General features: G+C 36.2%; 1 protein-coding gene across 1 annotated transcript in view; it reads left to right on the top strand.

The window, feature by feature from the left end:
• The window catches only part of LOC112055878 (sodium-independent sulfate anion transporter), a 46,311-nt gene that overhangs the window by 14,170 nt on the left and 11,270 nt on the right, over positions 1 to 20,871 (top strand). Inside the window, exons 2-9 of the mRNA XM_052884402.1 lie at positions 6,465 to 6,673; positions 10,819 to 11,014; positions 11,555 to 11,694; positions 12,292 to 12,372; positions 14,511 to 14,674; positions 17,209 to 17,363; positions 18,104 to 18,265; positions 19,319 to 19,431. Of these exons, the coding sequence (XP_052740362.1) occupies positions 6,473 to 6,673; positions 10,819 to 11,014; positions 11,555 to 11,694; positions 12,292 to 12,372; positions 14,511 to 14,674; positions 17,209 to 17,363; positions 18,104 to 18,265; positions 19,319 to 19,431 (1,212 nt within the window). The 5' untranslated portion in view covers positions 6,465 to 6,472. The remainder of the gene's footprint in view (positions 1 to 6,464; positions 6,674 to 10,818; positions 11,015 to 11,554; positions 11,695 to 12,291; positions 12,373 to 14,510; positions 14,675 to 17,208; positions 17,364 to 18,103; positions 18,266 to 19,318; positions 19,432 to 20,871) is intronic.

Genomic DNA, 20,871 nt, shown 5'->3' with positions numbered 1-20,871 from the left:
GACAAGAAACGAACGACAGCGTTGCGTTTTAGTGCGCAATCTATTTATTTATTTGTAACTAACAGCGTTTTAACAAAATATGTACAAAAAATATAAAATAAACAATAATAAGGCCACATACAGTTACAAAGAAAGTTGGTTTGTATCTATTCTGCGCACCTTTCACCGTGCGCTGCCGCGAACAGCACATGGCGGTGGTGCACATGCGAGCACGCACGTATCGGCCTGCTGCTCCTCGGTTGCGCTTTCCTTTCGGTTGTACTTTTCAGGCGTGAGTACTTAGACGTACATAATATATGATGTGGGACAACATACACCTATTTAGACAGTCGATCTGAAAGAAAACTCCATTCGTGTGACACACATTTTTTTCACTTCCCATATCCCTAAGCGAGTTGGGGACATGACTGTATACTTGACCGTGTGTGGCTGGCTTAAGTAACTTAGACATCGAAATTCGTATCTTGAAACTGCAGTGCACTTGTAATATCTTCGGTCATCCTGCAAAACTTATAAGTATTTACACACAAAAAGTTCAATAAACTTATTTAGTACTTAAATATACAATAGTTTCAAATGTAAATATTTAATGATTCAAGACACGTTTGACATTATACAAATTATAATAGTAATGTTAAAATAACGTTTACATTGTTAATGAAGTATTCAGAAGTATGTTTATCTTGGAAGTAAGGAATATATTCGTGTTTAGTCACTCATTTTGTATCTCGTAAGTGCACTTAATAGTCATATAATAATTATACTATTTTAACTATATCAATTTGTAGAGTACCGAAAAATGCAATTTCCTTTATTGTTGATATCTTATCTTTCATGACGTTATCTATATCTATATCTATACTAATATATGAAGCTGAAGAGTTTGTTTGTTTGTTTAATTGAACGCGCTAATCTGAGAAACTACTGGTCCGTACTGGTTCAGTGTTAGATAGCCTATTTATCGAGGAAGGCTATAGGCTATATATTATTCCCGTATTCCTACGGGAACGGGAACCACGCAGGTGAAACCGCGCGGCGTCAGCTAGTTTTACAATAACTCGTTATTTAAAAACACCGAAAAATCCAGTTTATATTTCTTAGTGACAAATTATATGTATTGAACTAACATTATGTTTTTTTATGTAAAACGCTATTTATAGAATCAATGAGATTGTGACTCATCAATAAATTGATCGACAAAAAACCTAACTATTCTGGTAACATAAAAGTCTATAACCGTGATGACTAATGTACAATCCATTAGAATATTCCAGCAATAACGCAGAAACTTTGATATTATACTGTTTAATACGTAAATACTTCCGCCGTATTCCGCAGTCCATAATAATGCAGTCTCATTTGCCGGTTTGTAATTGCCGCATTAACTAGACAACAATTGCCTATATCTCTGTGTTGTGGACTTTAAATGTCAATTCTGCAAACACAGAGTTAATGAAAATCCTCAGTCCAATCGCGCATAATTGACCTGGAGCCCGCTGTAACAAAGAGTTGGAAACACATTGTCTGGTGGGTTTATTAACTCGATGTACTGTCGAACAAAGCGCGCCTTATTATCGGCTCCATCGGCATCAGTTTCAACACTACATCGATTGGTTAGTTTGCCCAACTTTTTGCTCGGTAGTGGATAGACGTATTGACAGTAAACGATTTGGGGCATTCTGATTGATGATGACAAATTATTATCAATTTCTAAGACGATCCTTAAAGCTTAGTAAAAATCCTCCGACCCATTGGCGCATAATTGACCTGGAGCCCGCTGTAACAAAGAGCTGGAAGCACATTGTCTGGTGGGTTTATTAGCTCGATGTACTGTCGCGCAACAAAGCGCGCCTTTATATCGGTTCCTAATATCAGCATCGTGTTCAACACTACATCGATTGGTTAGTTTGCCCAACTTTTTGCTCGGTACTCAATAGACGTACTGCCAGTGAACGATTTGGGTCCACCTGATAATGATGACAAATTATTATCAATTTCTGAGACGACACCTACTCAAAACTTAATAAAAATCCTCAGTCCATTGGCGCATAATTGACCTGGAGCCCGCTGTAACAAAGTACTGGAAGCACATTGTCTGGTAGGTTTATTAGCTCGATGTACTGTCGCGTAACAAAGCGCTCCTTTTTATCAGGTCCATCAGGATCGTGTTTACCACTACATCGATTGGTTAGTTTGCCCAACTTTTTGTTCGGTACTCGGTAGTAAACGATTAGGGTCCAATCTCCTTATGTATGATGATGACAAATTATTTATTGTTATACCTCGCGGGCTATAAACTGAAGTTTTGGTAGTCTGCATAAGATGTTTTTAGCAGGCTCAGATTACAAAAATAAGAAAACTAATGTCGAACAAAGGTTAGGTTATGATTCACAACATTTGTCAGGACAACTTAATTAACAAATCAAACTGTAACAAAATAAAACCCTAGAATGGCAGAGAATTACCTTGAGTGAAGTCACGCACTTGTGAACAATGTGTGTAGGGTTAAAGGCGCCTTCGACTGTTAACAAACACTCCCCTTTTCCACTCAAGTCACTAACCCATAAAGAATTACACAACAGGAGATGTGGACGGACCTCTTTATGCTAGTCAACATTGTGGTCGTTTCGAAACACCTGAATGTATGAAATTCAATGTATTGGCCAGCGTGGGCATTAGGCCCACTCGTAGCCAACAAGTGGCTTTGCCCATTATCTGGAGGCGGCGTTAGACTTCAAAGCGTGTCATCTATTATTGAATAAATATTTAGGTAAATTATACATTATCTTAAGATGTTATATCAGTTAACCCTAAGTACTTTGCTATTTAGACAATTAAATGTTTGTTTACAGTAACATTATTGATAATTATAATTATGTTTTTATGTCAATGCGCAGATAAAAAACTCGTTACTTAATTAATTAAGTTCGCAAGATTGTATGTAACGCACCAGTTAATTAAAACATGATATCTCTTTGATATTGCTCCCTAACTTAGGTCCGTTATGTTTTAATTCATCGTAGTCAAACGCGAAATCCATTTTCCAATCAAGCCCGCCATATGCCGCAGTAATCATATGATTACCTCGGTGATTTACAGAATAGACTGGTTCGTATTTTATGCATAAAAGGGAAATGAAAGATATTATCGTCCACGCAACCCTTTGAACCCTTTCATTTATTATTCCCTCCACATTCGCAAATAGAGTAGCTACTTTACGTACGGTGACGTAGAGTGTTACACAAACAATAATACGTATAAGATCTTCACATGTATGAAGATCTGAATTAGAAACGACTTTCACCCATCTCTAAATGTAATAGTAGGTACGTTATCTATACTAATATTGTGAAGAAGAAAAGTTTACGGTGTTGTAGGCTGTAAGCTCTGAATCTTCTAAACCGATTTTAAAAATTCTTTTATCCCTGTACTCAAAATTAAAAATATTTCGGTTAAAAATATTTCGGTTGCCTAAAACAATCCTGGTCAAACAAAAAACTATTATTAATTATTATTATTTATTATCAATGATAGTTTGGCCAGAATTTTTTAACGCAATGTATTTTTTAACATACTACCCACCCTACTCCCACCACAGAGTACGTAAATAATAAACGCAAAGGTTTGTAAGGGATGTATAGATTTATTTTGTGGTTTATTACTCTTTCACGCAAAAATTACTATTTTGAATTTATCTTAGATTTGTTTGAGTTTGTCTTGGAATAGAGATAGAAAATACACTAGAATAACATTGACTCCTTTTATCCCAAAAATCCAGGGTCCATCCATCCCATGGAATTTGTCAAAAGTTGAATAAAAAGCGGACGAAATTGCGGATGTCCTCTAGTTTGTAAATTTCCATTTAATAAACAGATGGGTGAAGGTCGCTTTTAATTTGGATCTAAGACTATATTGTCCCTATTACGTAACAACTACTTTCAGCCCTTTGTTTTTCGTATGCGAAGCTTAACGTACGCGTCGCGTTTATTAGGAAATGGGAAGTGTATGACGCAAAGGGTCTTAAATTAAATTAACCGCCCCAATATTCTCTGCAGAGGCGCTTTATCTTTTATCAGGGGGAGGCCTACATCCGTCGTTGTCGCCATTTTCGGCCCAAATTGGCCTAAAATAGTCGCCATGTACGTAATTATACCTAAATTCGTACCAAATCTAATGTGTCCGGTTCTAACATGGGTTCTATTATGATCTACTAGCCAACCCCTGCGATTTCATCTGCGTTAACTTACCAGAAAATATGGAAAAATATGAGTATCGCTTAAATATTGGCAAAGGATTTTTAGTCATCTGTTAACCTTCCCCCTTTTCTCGTACTCCTCATGCATTACTATTTCTCACTTGCAGTATTTGCTATTATTTCGCCTTCATTAATTAGTAGCGAGAAGTAGTAGAGAGTAAGAAGGCCTAGAGTCACGCAGTACACACACGTATCTCTGCATGATCCAATCAGAAATGAGAAGATCCGCAGAAGAACAAAAATCACTTACATAGCTCAACGAGTCGCGAAGCTGAAATGGCAATGAGCGGGGCACATAGTTCGAAGAGCCGATGTACGTTGGGGTCTCAAGGTGCTGGAATGGCGACTCCACACAAGGTGGCCTGACGACATTAAGCGAGTCGTAGGGATTCGCTGGATGCAAGCGGCACAGTATCGTGATGTTTGGAAGTCACTACAAAAGGCCTATGTCCTGCAGTGGACGTCCATCGGCTGATATGATGAGGATGATGATGATTTAGTAGCAAAGCTTATACTAAAGGGTGAGATAATATGGGACAACTGATGGGACATCAAACGTAGGTAGTCTAAACGTATAAAGTTCCCCTCGTTTTCTCCAGGTTTTCATGATCAAATCCTGATATGATCACATGGGAAGTATACCCTTTAAAACAAAAAACGATTTTTTCAAATCGGTTCAGGCGTCTTCAACTTAAGAGCCACCTCCTTTTTGAAGTCGGTTAAATAAATGAATTTAACTTATCTAGCTAGTAAACAATATGCTTGATATAGCAATTTCAAACGAACTGCAAGAATAATTAGTAAACTTGTAAACTTCTGAACTAAGGTTAAGTACCTACCTACATGATATTTAAACACATTTGAATTTTACATTTTCAAAATATTTTTGTTTTGATAATACTGTTATTTCATTGTATATCCAAAGCTGCCTCCATAGCGGTTATGTAGGACATAATAACAAATTATGATTTGTTATGGTTGCGCTGGTCGTTGTTATTCCCAAAGTTTCGTCCTGACGTTGTGTTTATTGTATAAATTAACAGTTAGTTAGTTTCCCAACTTATTTGCAACGCGCTCGTTCATATCAAAATAAAAGTACACCAGCCAAAGCGTAAATAAGTGATGAGTATGCGAACTTTGTCATATTCGAGCATGCAGTTTAATGTTTTGTTTTTGCTAAAATATTAATATTCACAAATTATTATAGAGCTCCCGCACACGGGCCACCGAGCACCACCACCAAATGCTGCTACCGGCATATTTCCTGTAGTTTTCATACATTTTATATGGACACTCGGTTGACGCCGGTAGCCGCCACACGCTACAATCGTCGCTTCTCGCTTCTTGTGGCCCGCACCGGCCACTAAACGCCACACAAAACGCGATTATGATACATGCAGTATCATAATCGCGCGAGTGGCGTGTTGCGGTGTTTTGACGATTGTAGCGTGTTTCGGTTGGCGATTATGATACTGCATGTTCTCGTATACTGGGTTAAAAAAGTAGCAGCCACCGACCACCGGCCACAAGTGGCTGTCGCGCGCTTTAGCTACTTTGTGGCCCCTTCTTGCTTCTTGTGGCGGTGTTTGTGGCTGTCGCGTGTGGCCCGTGTGCGGCGACACATAGTCTTTATACACATCTACATAGTGATTTTCAGTATTTACGCATTTTGTTTTACAGAAAAATAATTACAAACATTTGGCTGAACATAATATTTCGGATAGAAAGGCTTACTGTACTTTTAAGTTAATTATAGAGTCTTAATTAACCCTATCCACTTAATAAAGTGTGCCGTAAACTCTCCACTTTACTTCGTTAGTACAGTTGTAAGCTTATATGGCAAAGGATCCTGGATTGTGTTATATAATATTATGGTTTTCTGATGCTTACCTACTAAAAAAAAATCCAATTTCGAAAGCTGGTGTTGTATGCCATGCCTCAAACTCATACCCAAGCCTCAGTAAGCAAGTAAAACTGATGGTTCCCGTCATTATCATTAATCTAAAGGACCGCGGTCGCCAAGTTTGGAATGCTTAACAGGTATTGTTGCAACTGCAAACACTCATTGCATGGTCGTTCTAAACTCCAATCCCTATCTTATAGGAGAGAAAATGAGCTCTGTCTATATTATAAATTTTTGATGACGATGATAATGCATGGGTATTGTTAATAGATTGAAATAATTAAAAATAAATAATTTGTTTCACAGGTAATAAAATGTCGTCGCCGTCCAAGAAACGCTACAAGAAGCAAAAATGGTACACGAGTTTCTTGTACAAGAGATTGCCGATCATAAAAACATTACCAGAGTACAATTCGGAAAAGGCTTTGGCGGATTTTATAGCGGGAATTACAGTAGGACTTACGGTCATACCACAGGCGCTGGCTTACGCTACTCTAGCCGGATTGCACCCACAGGTATAGAGAATGATCCTTAATTATTATCTCGGCTTACGATAAGAAATTATGCAATCTGAATACATTTTCTATAGTATTCGCTTATTAAACCGTCCTGGGATTTAAACTATTAGGATTGGTTTAAGTCCTGTGACGTAATAAAGGTGCTTATTATGAAAATGTATAGTATGCTTGAGTTTACTTTATTCAGTTATTGAAAATGATAGTAGATTAAACGTGTCCACTTATCCGTACGTATTCGACGCATCGCATTAACGGATTTTTAATTTTACGGTAGATTATATCTCTACATCAGTGGACACATTTGTATGACTTTCTATACAATGTACACTAAAATCCGTTTGATGCGATGCGTTCGATACGTACGATGCGGATCAGTGGACGAGTGCCATAACGTTCCGTTTCGCCACCTTCTGCTAATCACGGATGTCAAATAACAAAGACAAAAGTTGTATTTTTTGTAAGTTAGCTTATGACTACAATCTCACCTAATGTCTAATGGTAAGTGATAGAGCACGATGGAAGCGGACTAACTTGTTAGCAGGAGGATGAAAATCCACACCCTTTTTTTGGTTTCTACACGACATCGTACCGGAACGCTAAATCGTTTGGCTTGTCGGTAGGGTGGTAACTAGCCACGGCCGAAGCCTTCCACCAGCCAAAAATAGGCTATCAAACACTTATCAAATCAAAAATCATTTATTTCGAGTAGGTTCAGTTTACAAGCACTTTTGACACGTCAGTTGATTATTTGTAAAGATTCTACCACCGGTTCGGAAGGCAGGTCCTGTTGAGAAGAAACCGGCACTTATCAGATGTGAAAGGCCCTAAAGAGTACCTGTTAGAGTCAAATCAATTCATAATAACCTAAAGAGTACCTGTTAGAGTTAAATCAATTCATATTTTTATTAGCTTATTAGATTGGCTCCTTCAGTTACAGAGTAGGTCCTTAGTTCGATATCTTAGTTCTTTAAAAGAACATAGAACGCTAAGCCCTCATACGCACGTGAGCTTTTTTAACGGACGTTAAATAAGCGTTCAAATACAACAAATGCAATCCCAAATATATGTTCATACGGCAGCGTTTTTACAACACGACGCTTTTTTCCGAGCAGTGTTGCATTTTACTTCATACTATATTTGAACACTTCTTTAACGTACGTTAAAAAACTCTGGTGCGAATGAGGACTAAAACTAACGTTTTGTGTGTAAAAATATGCGGCCGCTGCCACAAGTGTCTATAGAACTCGCGAATTTTTCAAGTATCTGATTAAAATTCATAGGATCATACCAGTCGCCCCAAAAACACAGGTTTACTCTACATACCACAAAACTACAACATATCACGTATTAAGAATTTAAAAAGTGTTAAACTGTATCTTTCCCAATCCGCGATAACTATCTTTATATTATTGTAGACACTAACTAGGATACCTAATGTCAGCCACTGACAATCAAGTAATCTCACATGCCTGCAGCGATAAAACTGACTGTATGTTACGATCACCATTATGTTATATTACCAACATACGATCAGTTTTATCGGCTGTCCAGCCGTTAGCGCTGCAGGCATGTGAGCTTACATGATCGTCAGTGGCTGACTTAATAGATTGTCTTAAAAATAAAATCGATTTAGCGTGTATGACTTTCTTAACGTTATTGTGGACGATATACTCCGATCCGACTCTGATAATACTTTTCGTTTAGTTCGGTTTATAAATAAAATCGGATTATCAATGTATTTGAATATTATTATGGACACTGATATTGAGATATTTTCGATAAAGTTTTGTTTATGAGTAACATCACTTCTAGGATGTATCTTAAATCTTAATATTAATATGATCACTTATTATAAGAGATTGGTTAACAATTCGCTTCGCTATATTTCTTGTTTCTTTTATAATTAGTTCCGTAATCTTTCACCGTTGTCTACTACTTGAAAGTTAGGTACTAAGATTGAATTCGACTTTATACGTTCTATCTGCATACACATAGTTTCGTATTAACATAAAACCACATCCCAAACCCGAGGAAATGACTTGATTTCAATAAACCGTGAACATAGTAAAGGGGAATTTACTTTTACTATACTGGATTTCCGCGCTTGTGTGTCAAGTCGTAAAAGTGGAACCTTTAATCCACTTCGTTCGTCCCAATGCTTTCTTTTCCCTAGAGTTTATAACCTATCAGGATGAAATTTCGCAGACAGATGTGCCTTGAAAATCGAAAACAGCAGTAAGTAAAAAAATATTTACGGCCTCACATCAAACAGATAAAAAAGGATTTCCCTCTGGGAAAATTATTACCGAAGATCGGGGAGATGCGGCAGTAATAAAATGTCAAAAATGTATAAAAACGTAAATACGAAATACATGTATGGGCAATAAAACTAAACGCTATTTAAATTTGAAACTGTGTTCAATCAATGAATTTTAACTAGCAATCACCCGCGGCTTCGCCTGCGTATATCCCTTCAATAAAACCGGAATAACGTCATCCGTGCAATTGCAATTGCACGTTGTAGAGTCAACATCTCCTGAGGATGCTCCGGTTTCGGGGTGAAACGTACGTAGAGAGTATTTTGTCGGACCTGGGTGACGTTGTCGCATGGGTTCGTCGGCTTTTCGTGGATGATAGCAAAATAAATAAAATAATATATATTCATGATGAACTTTCGCAAAGTAACGCCTGCTTCTATCCAATACTTATAATAAAAGTTAGGTTACCTATAAGATGGGTAATGCTAACAATAATTGCAAGAAAGTTAAGTTCTCATTTAACGAGAGTTCATTTCATACCTAACCTAACCTAATCACATTGAGATATAACAAAACAATGCATGGTTGGATATTCCGGTTTTATAGAAGGGATATACGCAGGCGAAGCCACGGGTGATAGCAAATTAAATAAAATATTATATATTTATTATAAGTGTCAGAAATAAGGTAAACTAAGATCCCTTAAGTTACCATAACCTTTATCGTAATATCTTACAAGTCGCAATTTCTCGCGTTTATTACGGAAACGAACAACGAACAATACTGCAATTATGACACTTGTGCAAACACCGGCTCGATAATTTCGATTGTTTTAAAACGTCCTTAAACAACACCAAGAAAACCGACAGTAAAAAGCTAATATTGGAAATAATTTTAATTACAATATAAAATTTGTTCCAGTCTCGGTGGTAATTTATTGTCATCTTTGTTCCAAGGAAAAGTAAAAGCACGTGATCAATTGTGATAATAAAATCCGGCCGCTCAGAAATTGCGTTTCTGACCGCGTCAATGTCAACTTTTTATAAATAGCATGATAGCCCAGTGGATATGGCCTCTGCTTCCGATTCCGGAGGGTGTGGGTTCCAATCCCGTCCGGGGCCTGCACCTCCAACTTTTAACTTGTTTAAGAAATTAAATATCACGTGTATCAAACGGTGAATAAAAAACGTCGTAAGGAAACCTGCATACCAAAGAATTTTATTAAATCTCTGCGTGTGTGAAGTCAGCCAATCCGCGTGGTGGACTATTGGAATAACACCTCTCATCCTCAGAGGAGACTTGTGCTCAGCAGTGAGTCAAGTACGGGTTGATAATGATGATGATAATGGTGAATTGTTTAATTGTTAATAATTGTAGCCCAAAATAAATACGTTTAGTATAAGTTGGCCTAACTATTCAATTTTGTCTCGTCTCTTTGTAACGTTTCCGTCTAAACCTCTTATTAATTTTAATAAATTTTTGTGCACCGGTCAAATGTAGGACCTTAATTTTTGTCAAAAAAATCGGTTGTCTGTAAAGTCGGTTTACTGACGATAGTTGAACGTGACAACGTCATAAGAAAATACTGATGGATTGGTTGCATTTTTCAAAAGAAAATGTTCGTTTTTCTAAAATACCGTTTAATAACTTCATAGACCAGAATATACTTTATTTCTTGTAAAAAAAGTTGGCAACCCTAGAGCGAGGGAACGACGTATGACGTCATCTTCTTTCGAGTGTGCAGCCGGCTTCATCATATTATAAGACGTTGTCACGTCAAAAAAATAAATATTTTACGATAAAATACAAAATGAAAACGAAAAGCCATAATTTCCAAGGCAGACATGAACTGAAATGTCTCTAAAGTTGGGTTATTTGTTCTAGTACGGCCTGTACTCGTCGTTCATGGGATGTTTTGTCTACGCAATATTTGGTTCATGCAAAGACATCACATTGGGCCCCACTGCTCTGTTGGCCCTCATGACATATGAGCAAATACAGGGTCGAAACTTCGACTACGCCGTCCTACTGTGCTTCCTAACCGGCGTAGTTCAGCTTGCTATGGGAATATTGCACTTGGGTAAGTTTGTCTTTCTGTGCATGTTTGAGAGCTGCGACCTACTTGCCAATCTTATATCCTATAAAGTTACGATGTGTGAGTTGATATATTTCATTGTGTTAAAGTATAAAAAGATATACAGGGTGCTCGGGAGTATTTTCCGTAACTGTAGGGTATATTCTTTAAGGAAAATTTAAGTATGTCCAAGGAACATGTTCTAAAATGAATATTTCTGGAGTAAATAATATTTCTTTTGTAAATTGATCTTAAAATGTGTTCCTTATACGCATCCTTATAATAATGACGTAGAGAAACCTTTAGTTTTTATTTTACCTAAAGGCGTGTGTTACATGGGATAGTCGGAATTATTTGAATCACTTTGTATGAAAACATAAGAAGTGTTTTTTTAGTTAAAAAAAATTAGTTATGCAGTTCGGAACTACAAGTTATGGGAAATATTCCCGATCATGCTGTATATGTAGGTATTGGGTATCCTTTACAGTATAATAGGATTTCTCTGTAAGCGATCGTTTGACAAAATCAAGTTATTTTGTTCAATAGGTGTCCTCATAGATTTCATATCGGTACCAGTGACTGTTGGGTTCACGTCAGCGACGTCAGTCATAATCGCCGTTTCACAGCTAAAAGGATTATTTGGACTCCAATTTAGATCCAAAGGATTTATGGACAATGTGAAAAAGGTAATATCTATAATACTTATTTTATATATCACTCACATTATGTCTTTCTGTGCTATTTATTATATTATTATAAATAATTTTATACGTCCGTTTTTAATGTCCATCAGCTCTTCGAACTATGCTTTTTATTAACTACTATTAATATTAACTTCTATACTTTTTATATTCCCATGGTTTAAACGCTTGACTGCGGAGAATTATGTTGAAGATTATAATACGAGAAGCCTATATGGACGTTGGCGTTGTCCCAATTAAAACTTAGAACATCGATATAAATCGTTAGATGGGCCCCTCCATATTAAAGAACGCACAATGTTATGTCATTACTCAAAGAGGTGCACGCACATCTTAACTTAGTAGGTATGCAACAAGCGCATGCTGTGACTTAAAAAATATTTAATGTTTTTTTTTTCTTGTTTAATCCCTTAATTATGCCTTCATGATCATTTTGGAAGTGTAAAATCACAAGCCGCAACACGAATAATGAGAAAGTTGTTACTTTTCATTCGTAAGTATTTGCGAAACCAATGACAATACCGCGACGCTTCGGGGCCCATCTAACGATCTACGATCGATGACTTAGAAAGATTGTTTCAGGTAGTGGTGAATCTACCAAATGCCACTATAGCGGATAGTACGCTGGGCGTCACGTGTATAGTCATACTGCTTATAATGAGGGTAAGTGATTCTCGGAAAACCTTTCACTTTTTAAGTTACATCAGTTCTTCAACAGCAGTTATCATTCGCTTTATTTTTATTACCTATCGTTAATGATATTTTATAATAGATACGTTATACATATACAGGGTGCTCGGGAGTATTTCCCATAATTCTAAGATTATATTTTTTAAGGAAAATTAATTGAATATGTCCAAGGAACATGTGTTCTAAAATAAAATATTTTTAAGAAAAAAATTTAACCGGCTGCAAAATCATAAAAATAAACTAAAAAGCGAAAAATAACATCGTATGTGCTACCTTCTGATCACTTTGAAGGCGGTGCCAAGCCAGTGACGTTTTAATTACAGCTTGGCAGCGCCACAGTACGGGCAATTTCGTTATTTTCATTTTAACAGAAAATTACTGAATCAATTTTCATGAAAATTAAATGAGACCAATGTGGAAGTATACTCTTTCAAACTAAAAATATGAATTTTTAAAATTAGATAATAAATGACGAAGTTATGAGGTAACAAATATCACGAAGTAGCTAATTAGTGAAGTGTAGAGTGCCAGTTGCAACTATGTCGTCGACATCGACAAAGTCAGATACAGTCGGAAGCCAAATATGAAGTTTGGACCGTGATAGCTTTGGTAGGTTTCTACGGGAATTGGAAAAAATTGCAATAAAAAAATTCAACCGACTTTTTTTTTTAATTATAAAAATGTTTTTACTAAAGTAAAAAGCGAAAAATAACATCATATGTGTATCATCATCTACTTTCTCAGTTTGCTCAGTGCGATCAGTTTGAAGGCGGTACCAAGGTAGTGCTGTGTTAATTAAAGCCATTTCTGAAAGAACTGTCTAAAAATCCTAAATCTTTATGATTTAAACGACTTGATTTATTACATTACTAACTTGGTACCGCCTTCAAACTTATCGCACTGAGCAAACTGATGTATGTACACTTGTATGATTTTCTATACAAAGAATACTACAATCCGTTTGATGCGGTGCGTCCGAAACGTACGCAGATCTCTGGAGTCCTGCCATAAATGGCAAAAGCATAATCAGCCTTCATAAAATGTAGTATAGTGCTCGCCACGGATCTTTATGTCAGTGAAGTTAGCTGCGGAATGAGTATAGATGCGCGCCCGCGTCGTTTGTACCGTTATTGATTCATAGCACAGTCATTTGTTGCTAACTTCACAAACAATATCTCGTGGCGGGCACTGTATGTTTGGCTATAACAGCTTAGTACAGTTTTTAAATCAATTATTAACTCTTGATAATGAACTTCCTCAAAATAACCAATTAAATGAAACATTTCCATAACAGATCCTACTTAAACGTGAAACATTCGAATTATTAAATAATTTAAGTATACTTTTCGGTACATCATATCGTAATGTAGATATTAATTGCTGGTTCGCGTGTATTGCGTGATCCTCGGGTAGTGTGGTTTACTGTAACGCGTTTGGGCCCTTATATATATACAAAGGGCGTAATAAAGTTAATGTTATTAAAACAATACTTTACGATCAAATACCCTTAAGTAGGTTCGATGTAAAGATGCCATGTCGTTATTGAAAGTTCGACAATAGTTTGTTTTTAACAAACAAACTTTTAAAAACTTTCTAAAAATGTTGCTGTGCATTATAAAACGATTTCATCATCATCATCACATCAGACGATGGACGTCCACTGCAGGGCAAAGGCCTTTTGTAGGGACTTCCAAACAACACGATACTGTCCTGCATCCAGCGAATCCCTGCGACTCGCTTGAGGAGCCAATTTAGAAAATCCTAAAATGACCCGAGCTGAGAATCGAACCCAGGACCTCTCTGTTAATATCCACATTACTACCAACTACACCTTAAAACTAAAAACCAACCTTATCCACTTTTACTGAATCACACTAATATTATTAAGGCCAAAGTTTGTGGATATTTGTCCTTCATTTACGCTGTGGATACTAAAGCGATTAAGCTGGAATATGGAGTGGAAATGGATTTTACTCTGGATTAACACATAGGCTACTTTTCATCCCGGAAAAATCCATAGTTCCCACGGGATTTGTGAAAACCAGAGTTCTACGCGGACGAAGTCGCGGGCGTCCGCTAGTCATCAATAACGTACGAAACATTATTTACAGAAAATAAAAGATGTCAACTTGCCGCAAAACCAGAAAGGACTAAAGAAGACCCTATGGTTATTGTCCACATCGCGTAATGCTATCATCGTGGTACTGTGCTCCGTGATCGCCTACACGTGGGATATCCATACAAAATCACCCTTCAAGCTCACCGGCACTGTAAAGTGAGTAACTGTCATTCAATTGTTCTGACTCTTTTAACCAATTTCAATAAATTCACTCTAGTGTGTTTGTAGAACCGCGAGTTTTTTTAGAAACTTACTGATTCCAATGGGATGTGTGGGAGGTTATCATTACTTAATATGCATTATTTTATGCATTTAAATAATGGTGTCCCTGCAACAATCATATTTATGCTGTTTTTAGGGTTTTTAGTTTTTAGGGTTCCGTAGGCAAAAAAGAGTTATAGTTATAGTTTCGCCATGTCCATCTGTCCGCATTAGCTCGGACACTACTAGTACCAGAAAACTGTAAATTTGTATGACTATGTACATTAGTAACGCCGATAAAGTCGTAAAATAAAGTCTTAAAAAGTATTTTTTTTAGGTTACCTTTCCTGTAAAGAGGGGATGATTTTTTACTCCTTTATCCCTTCGTCTGAGATGTCGTTGAAAACTGCGGAACCCTACAGTCCACATGGCCCGTCACGCACGGTTTTTTGTTATTTAGTTTCAAGGCAATTTGAGTTTTTATCTGTTGTTAACCATGGCATATTACCCACTGCGCCAGTACTAACCTACTTCCTACTAATATTAAGCGAAAGTTTGTATAGATGTTTGTTACTCTTTAACGCCGCTACTACTGAAGCGATTTGACTGAAATTTAGATTGGATATAAACTTTACTCTAGATGAACACACTGGATTACTTTTCATCCCGGAAAAATCCATGGTTCCCGCGGGATTTGTGAAAAACTGAATTTCACGCGGACAAAGTCGCGGGCGTCTACTAGTAGTCGATATATTGGTTCAAGTTTAACCGTCATTAAATAAAAAGAAGAATAAGAAGAAGAAAGAACCCAATTTTATATTAAGCCACCCAAATTAAATTAAGTACCTATTACTTTTTTAATTTATTCTTTAGACATTATTTATTGTCGAGAAATAATTACATAAGCAATTTGATGCTAAAAAATAAATATATTTCTAATGAAAAATACAGTTTTTGTATAGTACGAGTAGGTATATTAAACCACCGATCTGTCCGAAACGTTTCGACCTAACCAATGGTAGAATTGGCTTTGATTGATCAAAAGCAAATTGAATAGCCATTATTGCATGCAACCGCGTTCCGCGTTGGGTTACATCAGTCGAGAATACAAAACATTTTCCATTTCTATAAAAAATTTCGATTACTTACTATATTAGAATAATAAGAAATCGATATATTTTGAGCTTTACGTAAAATTTACAAATACCTATTATGCGTAATTTTTAGTTATTATGAAACAAAAACATTTTTAACTACTCGACCCATAATAGAGAATACTCAATAAAAAATATCGATCACTTTAGTCCTTTTCTGCAGTTTTACGTAAAACAGTTCCATAAAAAACGAGTATCCAAAGCTGCTCTAATAGGATCTTACCAAATTTGGCTAGGCAGGCAACAACGTGAGGTGGGGAGTGTTAATTTATTCAAGGTCAAAGAATTCCTTAACCCTACATCCTGTAGTCACAAGTCCAGGACTCTGCTCACAGATTTCTCTCAATCACGCGGATGGACCCGGCACGTGCACTGTGAATCTATGTAATGCTAAGATATTCGTCTCTAATGCATCATAATTACTATAATCATAATAACTTTTAGATATTATGATTAATATGGATTACTTTAGATAGTAATAAAATTTCACGTAAATATGTACCTACATAAAATGCCCATAACACGTATTTTTGTTATTATGAAACGAAAACATTTTTAACTAGGTTATACCTACGTGATGAAAAATATATCGATTACTTTTAATTCTGCAGTTTTACGTGAAAATTTACATAAAATACCCATTACTCGTATTTTTAAGTTATTATGATACAAAAACATTACTAACTACTTGATAAAAAAAGATAGATTTCTATATATTCTGCAGTTTTGCCTTTACATAAAATGCATTGCAATTCTCGGATTATGAAATTATTATAATTACAAATAAGAATCGAAACCACCAGGCTTTATGGTCCAATGAATAAACACATTAGTTATTATTAAAATATTTTATGTTAATATCATAACTTGTTATATTTTTTTGTTTTTCCATTACCGGCATATAATAGTTGTGTGTACTTGTTTGTTGCCGGTGTATAATTAACTGTATGTTTTTGTATGAAACTTCTGGCGAGAAACTAACGCTATATAATAAAGTACAATTTATCAGATAAGAAAAATGTAGTAAGTAAGTAAGGTATGCTGAAATTAGCTCTCAAGAATTTATAATTTCTACTGTATCGTACTGTAAACCCAGCGAACGCCCGCATTTCGTCCAAGTGGACTTCAGTTTTTTACACATCTAGCGGGATCCATGGATTTTTTAGGATGAAAAAGTAGTCTATATCTTACTCAATACCTCCGCTATCTTCCAGTGACAGTCCCATTAAATGGTTCAGCCGATCCATACGTTAGCCCGGATAAACAGACAGACAAAATTTTATTACATGTATTGATCACCGAGCTACCTTTATTAAACAAAGGGCTTTATTTCAGAGAAGGACTCCCATCGTGGTCTCTGCCGCCGTTCGGTACACAATTGGAAGGCAGAAATGTGACGTTTGTCGAGATGTGCTCCGACTTGGGCTCATCGATAGTACTCGTGCCAATTATCGGGGTACTGGGCAATGTGGCGATCGCTAAAGCTTTCGGTACGTATATTGTGTTTGATCATTTACCGATAAATTACGTTACGGCTTCGACCTACTGTTTGTACGTTGTATTTGATTGAAACTCCAGATGGTATATTGTGACATATTTGGGATTTGTATTAGTAAAGGGTATAGTTGTTATTGAGTTAACGAATTTGCTTATAGTTGATACTTTATTTACAACAATTCTGAGGTTCACGTATTTCAAAAATATATAAAGTACTTCTTATCATTGGAATTTCGTAGTAATAGTTTTTTAGTTACAACGTCAACTAATATATTTTCAAACAACACCTAAAGATGGCAAGTGAATTGTTGGCACGAACAAGAGACGGCAAATTATTCCACAATTAGACATCCTCAGAAGTAAAAGACTATTATGAAAAAAAAAAATTAAAGACTTTTAGAGCCCCCGGTCACTTACAACATTTAGTTGGCCGATTATAGAACAGGTATAGCGTTGTATGGCCCGCACATCTGTACAACTAAATCGTCCAAACAAATCCAACTATCGGCCAACTATAAATTGTCAGTGAGCGGCCACCCTCATATAAGATTGTGGAGTTACTGTGCAAACATACAGAGAAACGACACTGCGACGGTTCGCACAGTTTACAACTTTATTAGCGTCATCGATTCATTACCAATGGACACATCTAGCGACGACTAGTCCATAGACCTGATTTCGCTGATATATACGGTGAATGCAGTACTCCATTCCATTTTATTATTAATTACAGCAAGCGGTGACTCCGTGGACGCAACCCAAGAGCTGATAACGCTGTCGTTCGCCAACATCCTCGGCTCGTTCGTCAGTGCGATGCCTATCACGGGCTCGTTCTCTCGCAGCGCCGTCAACCACGCGAGCGGGGTCGCCACACAATTGGGCAGCATTTTTACGGGTAAATCATCAAAGCTCGCTTTACTTGGGAATTACGAAAATTGTAACAGGGCAAGGTGAAGGTTGAGAGGGAGAGCTAATGAAGTTTTACTTTAGTTGTGTATAAAACGCAGTCGTTTTGTCTTATTTCTTATTAATATGTTTCTTGATATAATTTGATTTCTAATCGGTAATTTGTATACCTACCGCAAATAAAACGACGAATGTTTACTAAATTCATCATCATCATTATCAACCCATAATCGGCTCACTGCTGAGCTGAAAATGAGAGTTGTTGGACCAATAGTCCACCACGCTTGCCCAATGCGGATTGGCAGACTTCACACACGCAGAGAATTGAGAAAATTCTCTGGTATGCAGGTTTCCTGTAATTACTATATTAGCTGCTATAAATTATAATGGCTCTATAGTCTTTCACAAGAAATGGCAAATCCAAGCGCCACTCCTAAACCGGAGCAACAACGTCAAATGTTGACTCTACAATGGACTATTGTCAAGTGGATTTATACTGTCTAATAGTTTATCGGGTCAACGTGGCGTGACATAGCTTAGATTTGTCGGTTTCAAAAAATCCAAAATTAATCAATGACCCATTGTTTCTACAGAACTTCCGCAAAGTATTGCCTGCATCTAAATAATAAATAGAGAGACGTGATAGCCTAGTGGATATGACCTCTGCCTTTGATTCAAAGGGCGAAGGTTCTAATACGGTGCATTTCAAGAATTTAAATATCACGTCAAACGGTGAAGGAAAAACATCGTGAGGAAACCTGAGAATTTTCTCAATTCTTATGTGTGAAGTCTGCCAATCGACATTTTGCCATCGTGGTGCACTAAGGCCTAACTATCACCAAGAAAGAAAGGCATTCTGAGAGGAGACTCGTGCTCAATAGTAAGCCGAATATGGGTTGTCAATGATGATGAACCAGTCGGCTATAATAGCATAAACTATCCCGATCCTAGGTATTATATCCTTACCATCTTAGACTGTTTCTCCAGCTATCTAATAAACAAAATAGCAGCGTTTTTTGAATAAAAACTTTTTTTTTTTCAGGTATTTTAGTTCTGTTAGCATTAAGTCTACTCACTCCATACTTTTACTACATCCCGAAGGCTTCGCTAGCCGCAGTAGTTATATGCGCTGTGATATTCATGATCGAGTATGAGGTGAGTCATTTACACTATCGTCATTTTGATTGTACCTACTTAAGATCATTCAATAGATAACTCAAAAATAAAGGGCCTGTAGCCAAGTCGATTCTCTGTCTACAAACGCTAACTCTTCGAAAATTACAAAAATGTTTGGGGAAAACATTTGCTATTGACAGGTCACGTGATCAAGTTATCGATCGGATCTGTCATTCCCATACATTTTTCTAGTTTTGGCAGCGTTAGCGTTTGTAGATCGACGTGACACTTTGCTACAGCCCCTTATGTTCTCTTACTTCTTCCCTACACCTACACCTGACCCTAAATTAATTACTGTTATATTTGCTAGACTACATTGTACCTTGAAAAATATTTGAACGCTCTACAACAACTTGAAAATGTTTACGAAAAAACCAAATATTTAAAAAAATATATATTTTTTAAATAATTTTGAACTAAGTTTCAACAAGGCCGAAGTACCTAATTAATAGTACACAGTAAGTAGTTGCAGTCTTTCTTGTTTTCAGTATTAATTGATCTAATTACTGTTATCAGCGAGTGACGTTTTTATTACTATCGGTAAGTGGGAAACACTTGTGTGAGAATTTCATATGAGTCACTGGCCACGTATGTTATATGTATATCATACGTCTATCATAATATACCTATAAGTATATAAACAATCAAATGTTTGTGATCGCATTCGTTTAAACCGGTACGACTATTTTTTTAATTTAATTTTAAATTTTGATTTTTTGTATGGTTGATAGGTAAAAAATAGGTCATAAATCATTTTTTACCCTCCTACCCATACTCACCATGTTTTAATCGAAATTTTTCTATGAAAGAAATTATTTGGCAAAAATAGTTTCATCGTCCTATAGTTTAGTCGTCTTTCTAGCTGTAGTACTATTTAAAAATATAAATGTGTAAAAAAACCCAAATTACAATATAAGTGAAAGTAAAAAGATTCGGTAAGAACATAATGTCTGTGAGACCTTCTGACACAAGTATTTACTTAAAAGAAGACCTTCATTTCATTTCTTTTTTTCAATTCATTTTAATTTTCAATGTTTATTTAAAATTGAACATTTTTTTTGTTTTTATAAAAAAATATTAGTAATAGTCATTGATATATGAACTGAGATCTATTAGGTAGATATCAAGTTTCATTGGATTTAACATATCTATAGGAGTGTTTATAGGTATATCAAATATAATTATTTACTTAATTTACAACTATACAAGTTACATTTTAATGAGGTCATTAAACTTTTATCTGGTTTTGAAGTAACTGTGAATTTAAACGAGTTATTGGTGTTAAAAACTTGAAAGGTTAAAAATTCAATAATATAAAACCAGTGGCGTAGCGTGCCTTGGAGGGGCCCTGTATCAAAATTAGTTGGGGGCCCCAAATGAAGGGTAAAGATTTCTCACAAAAGAAACAAAAATGCTGGC

The sequence above is a fragment of the Bicyclus anynana genome, chromosome 11, assembly GCF_947172395.1.
Source record: "Bicyclus anynana chromosome 11, ilBicAnyn1.1, whole genome shotgun sequence".
NCBI lineage: Eukaryota > Metazoa > Arthropoda > Insecta > Lepidoptera > Nymphalidae > Bicyclus > Bicyclus anynana.
This window is presented reverse-complemented; position numbering and strand designations above follow the sequence as displayed.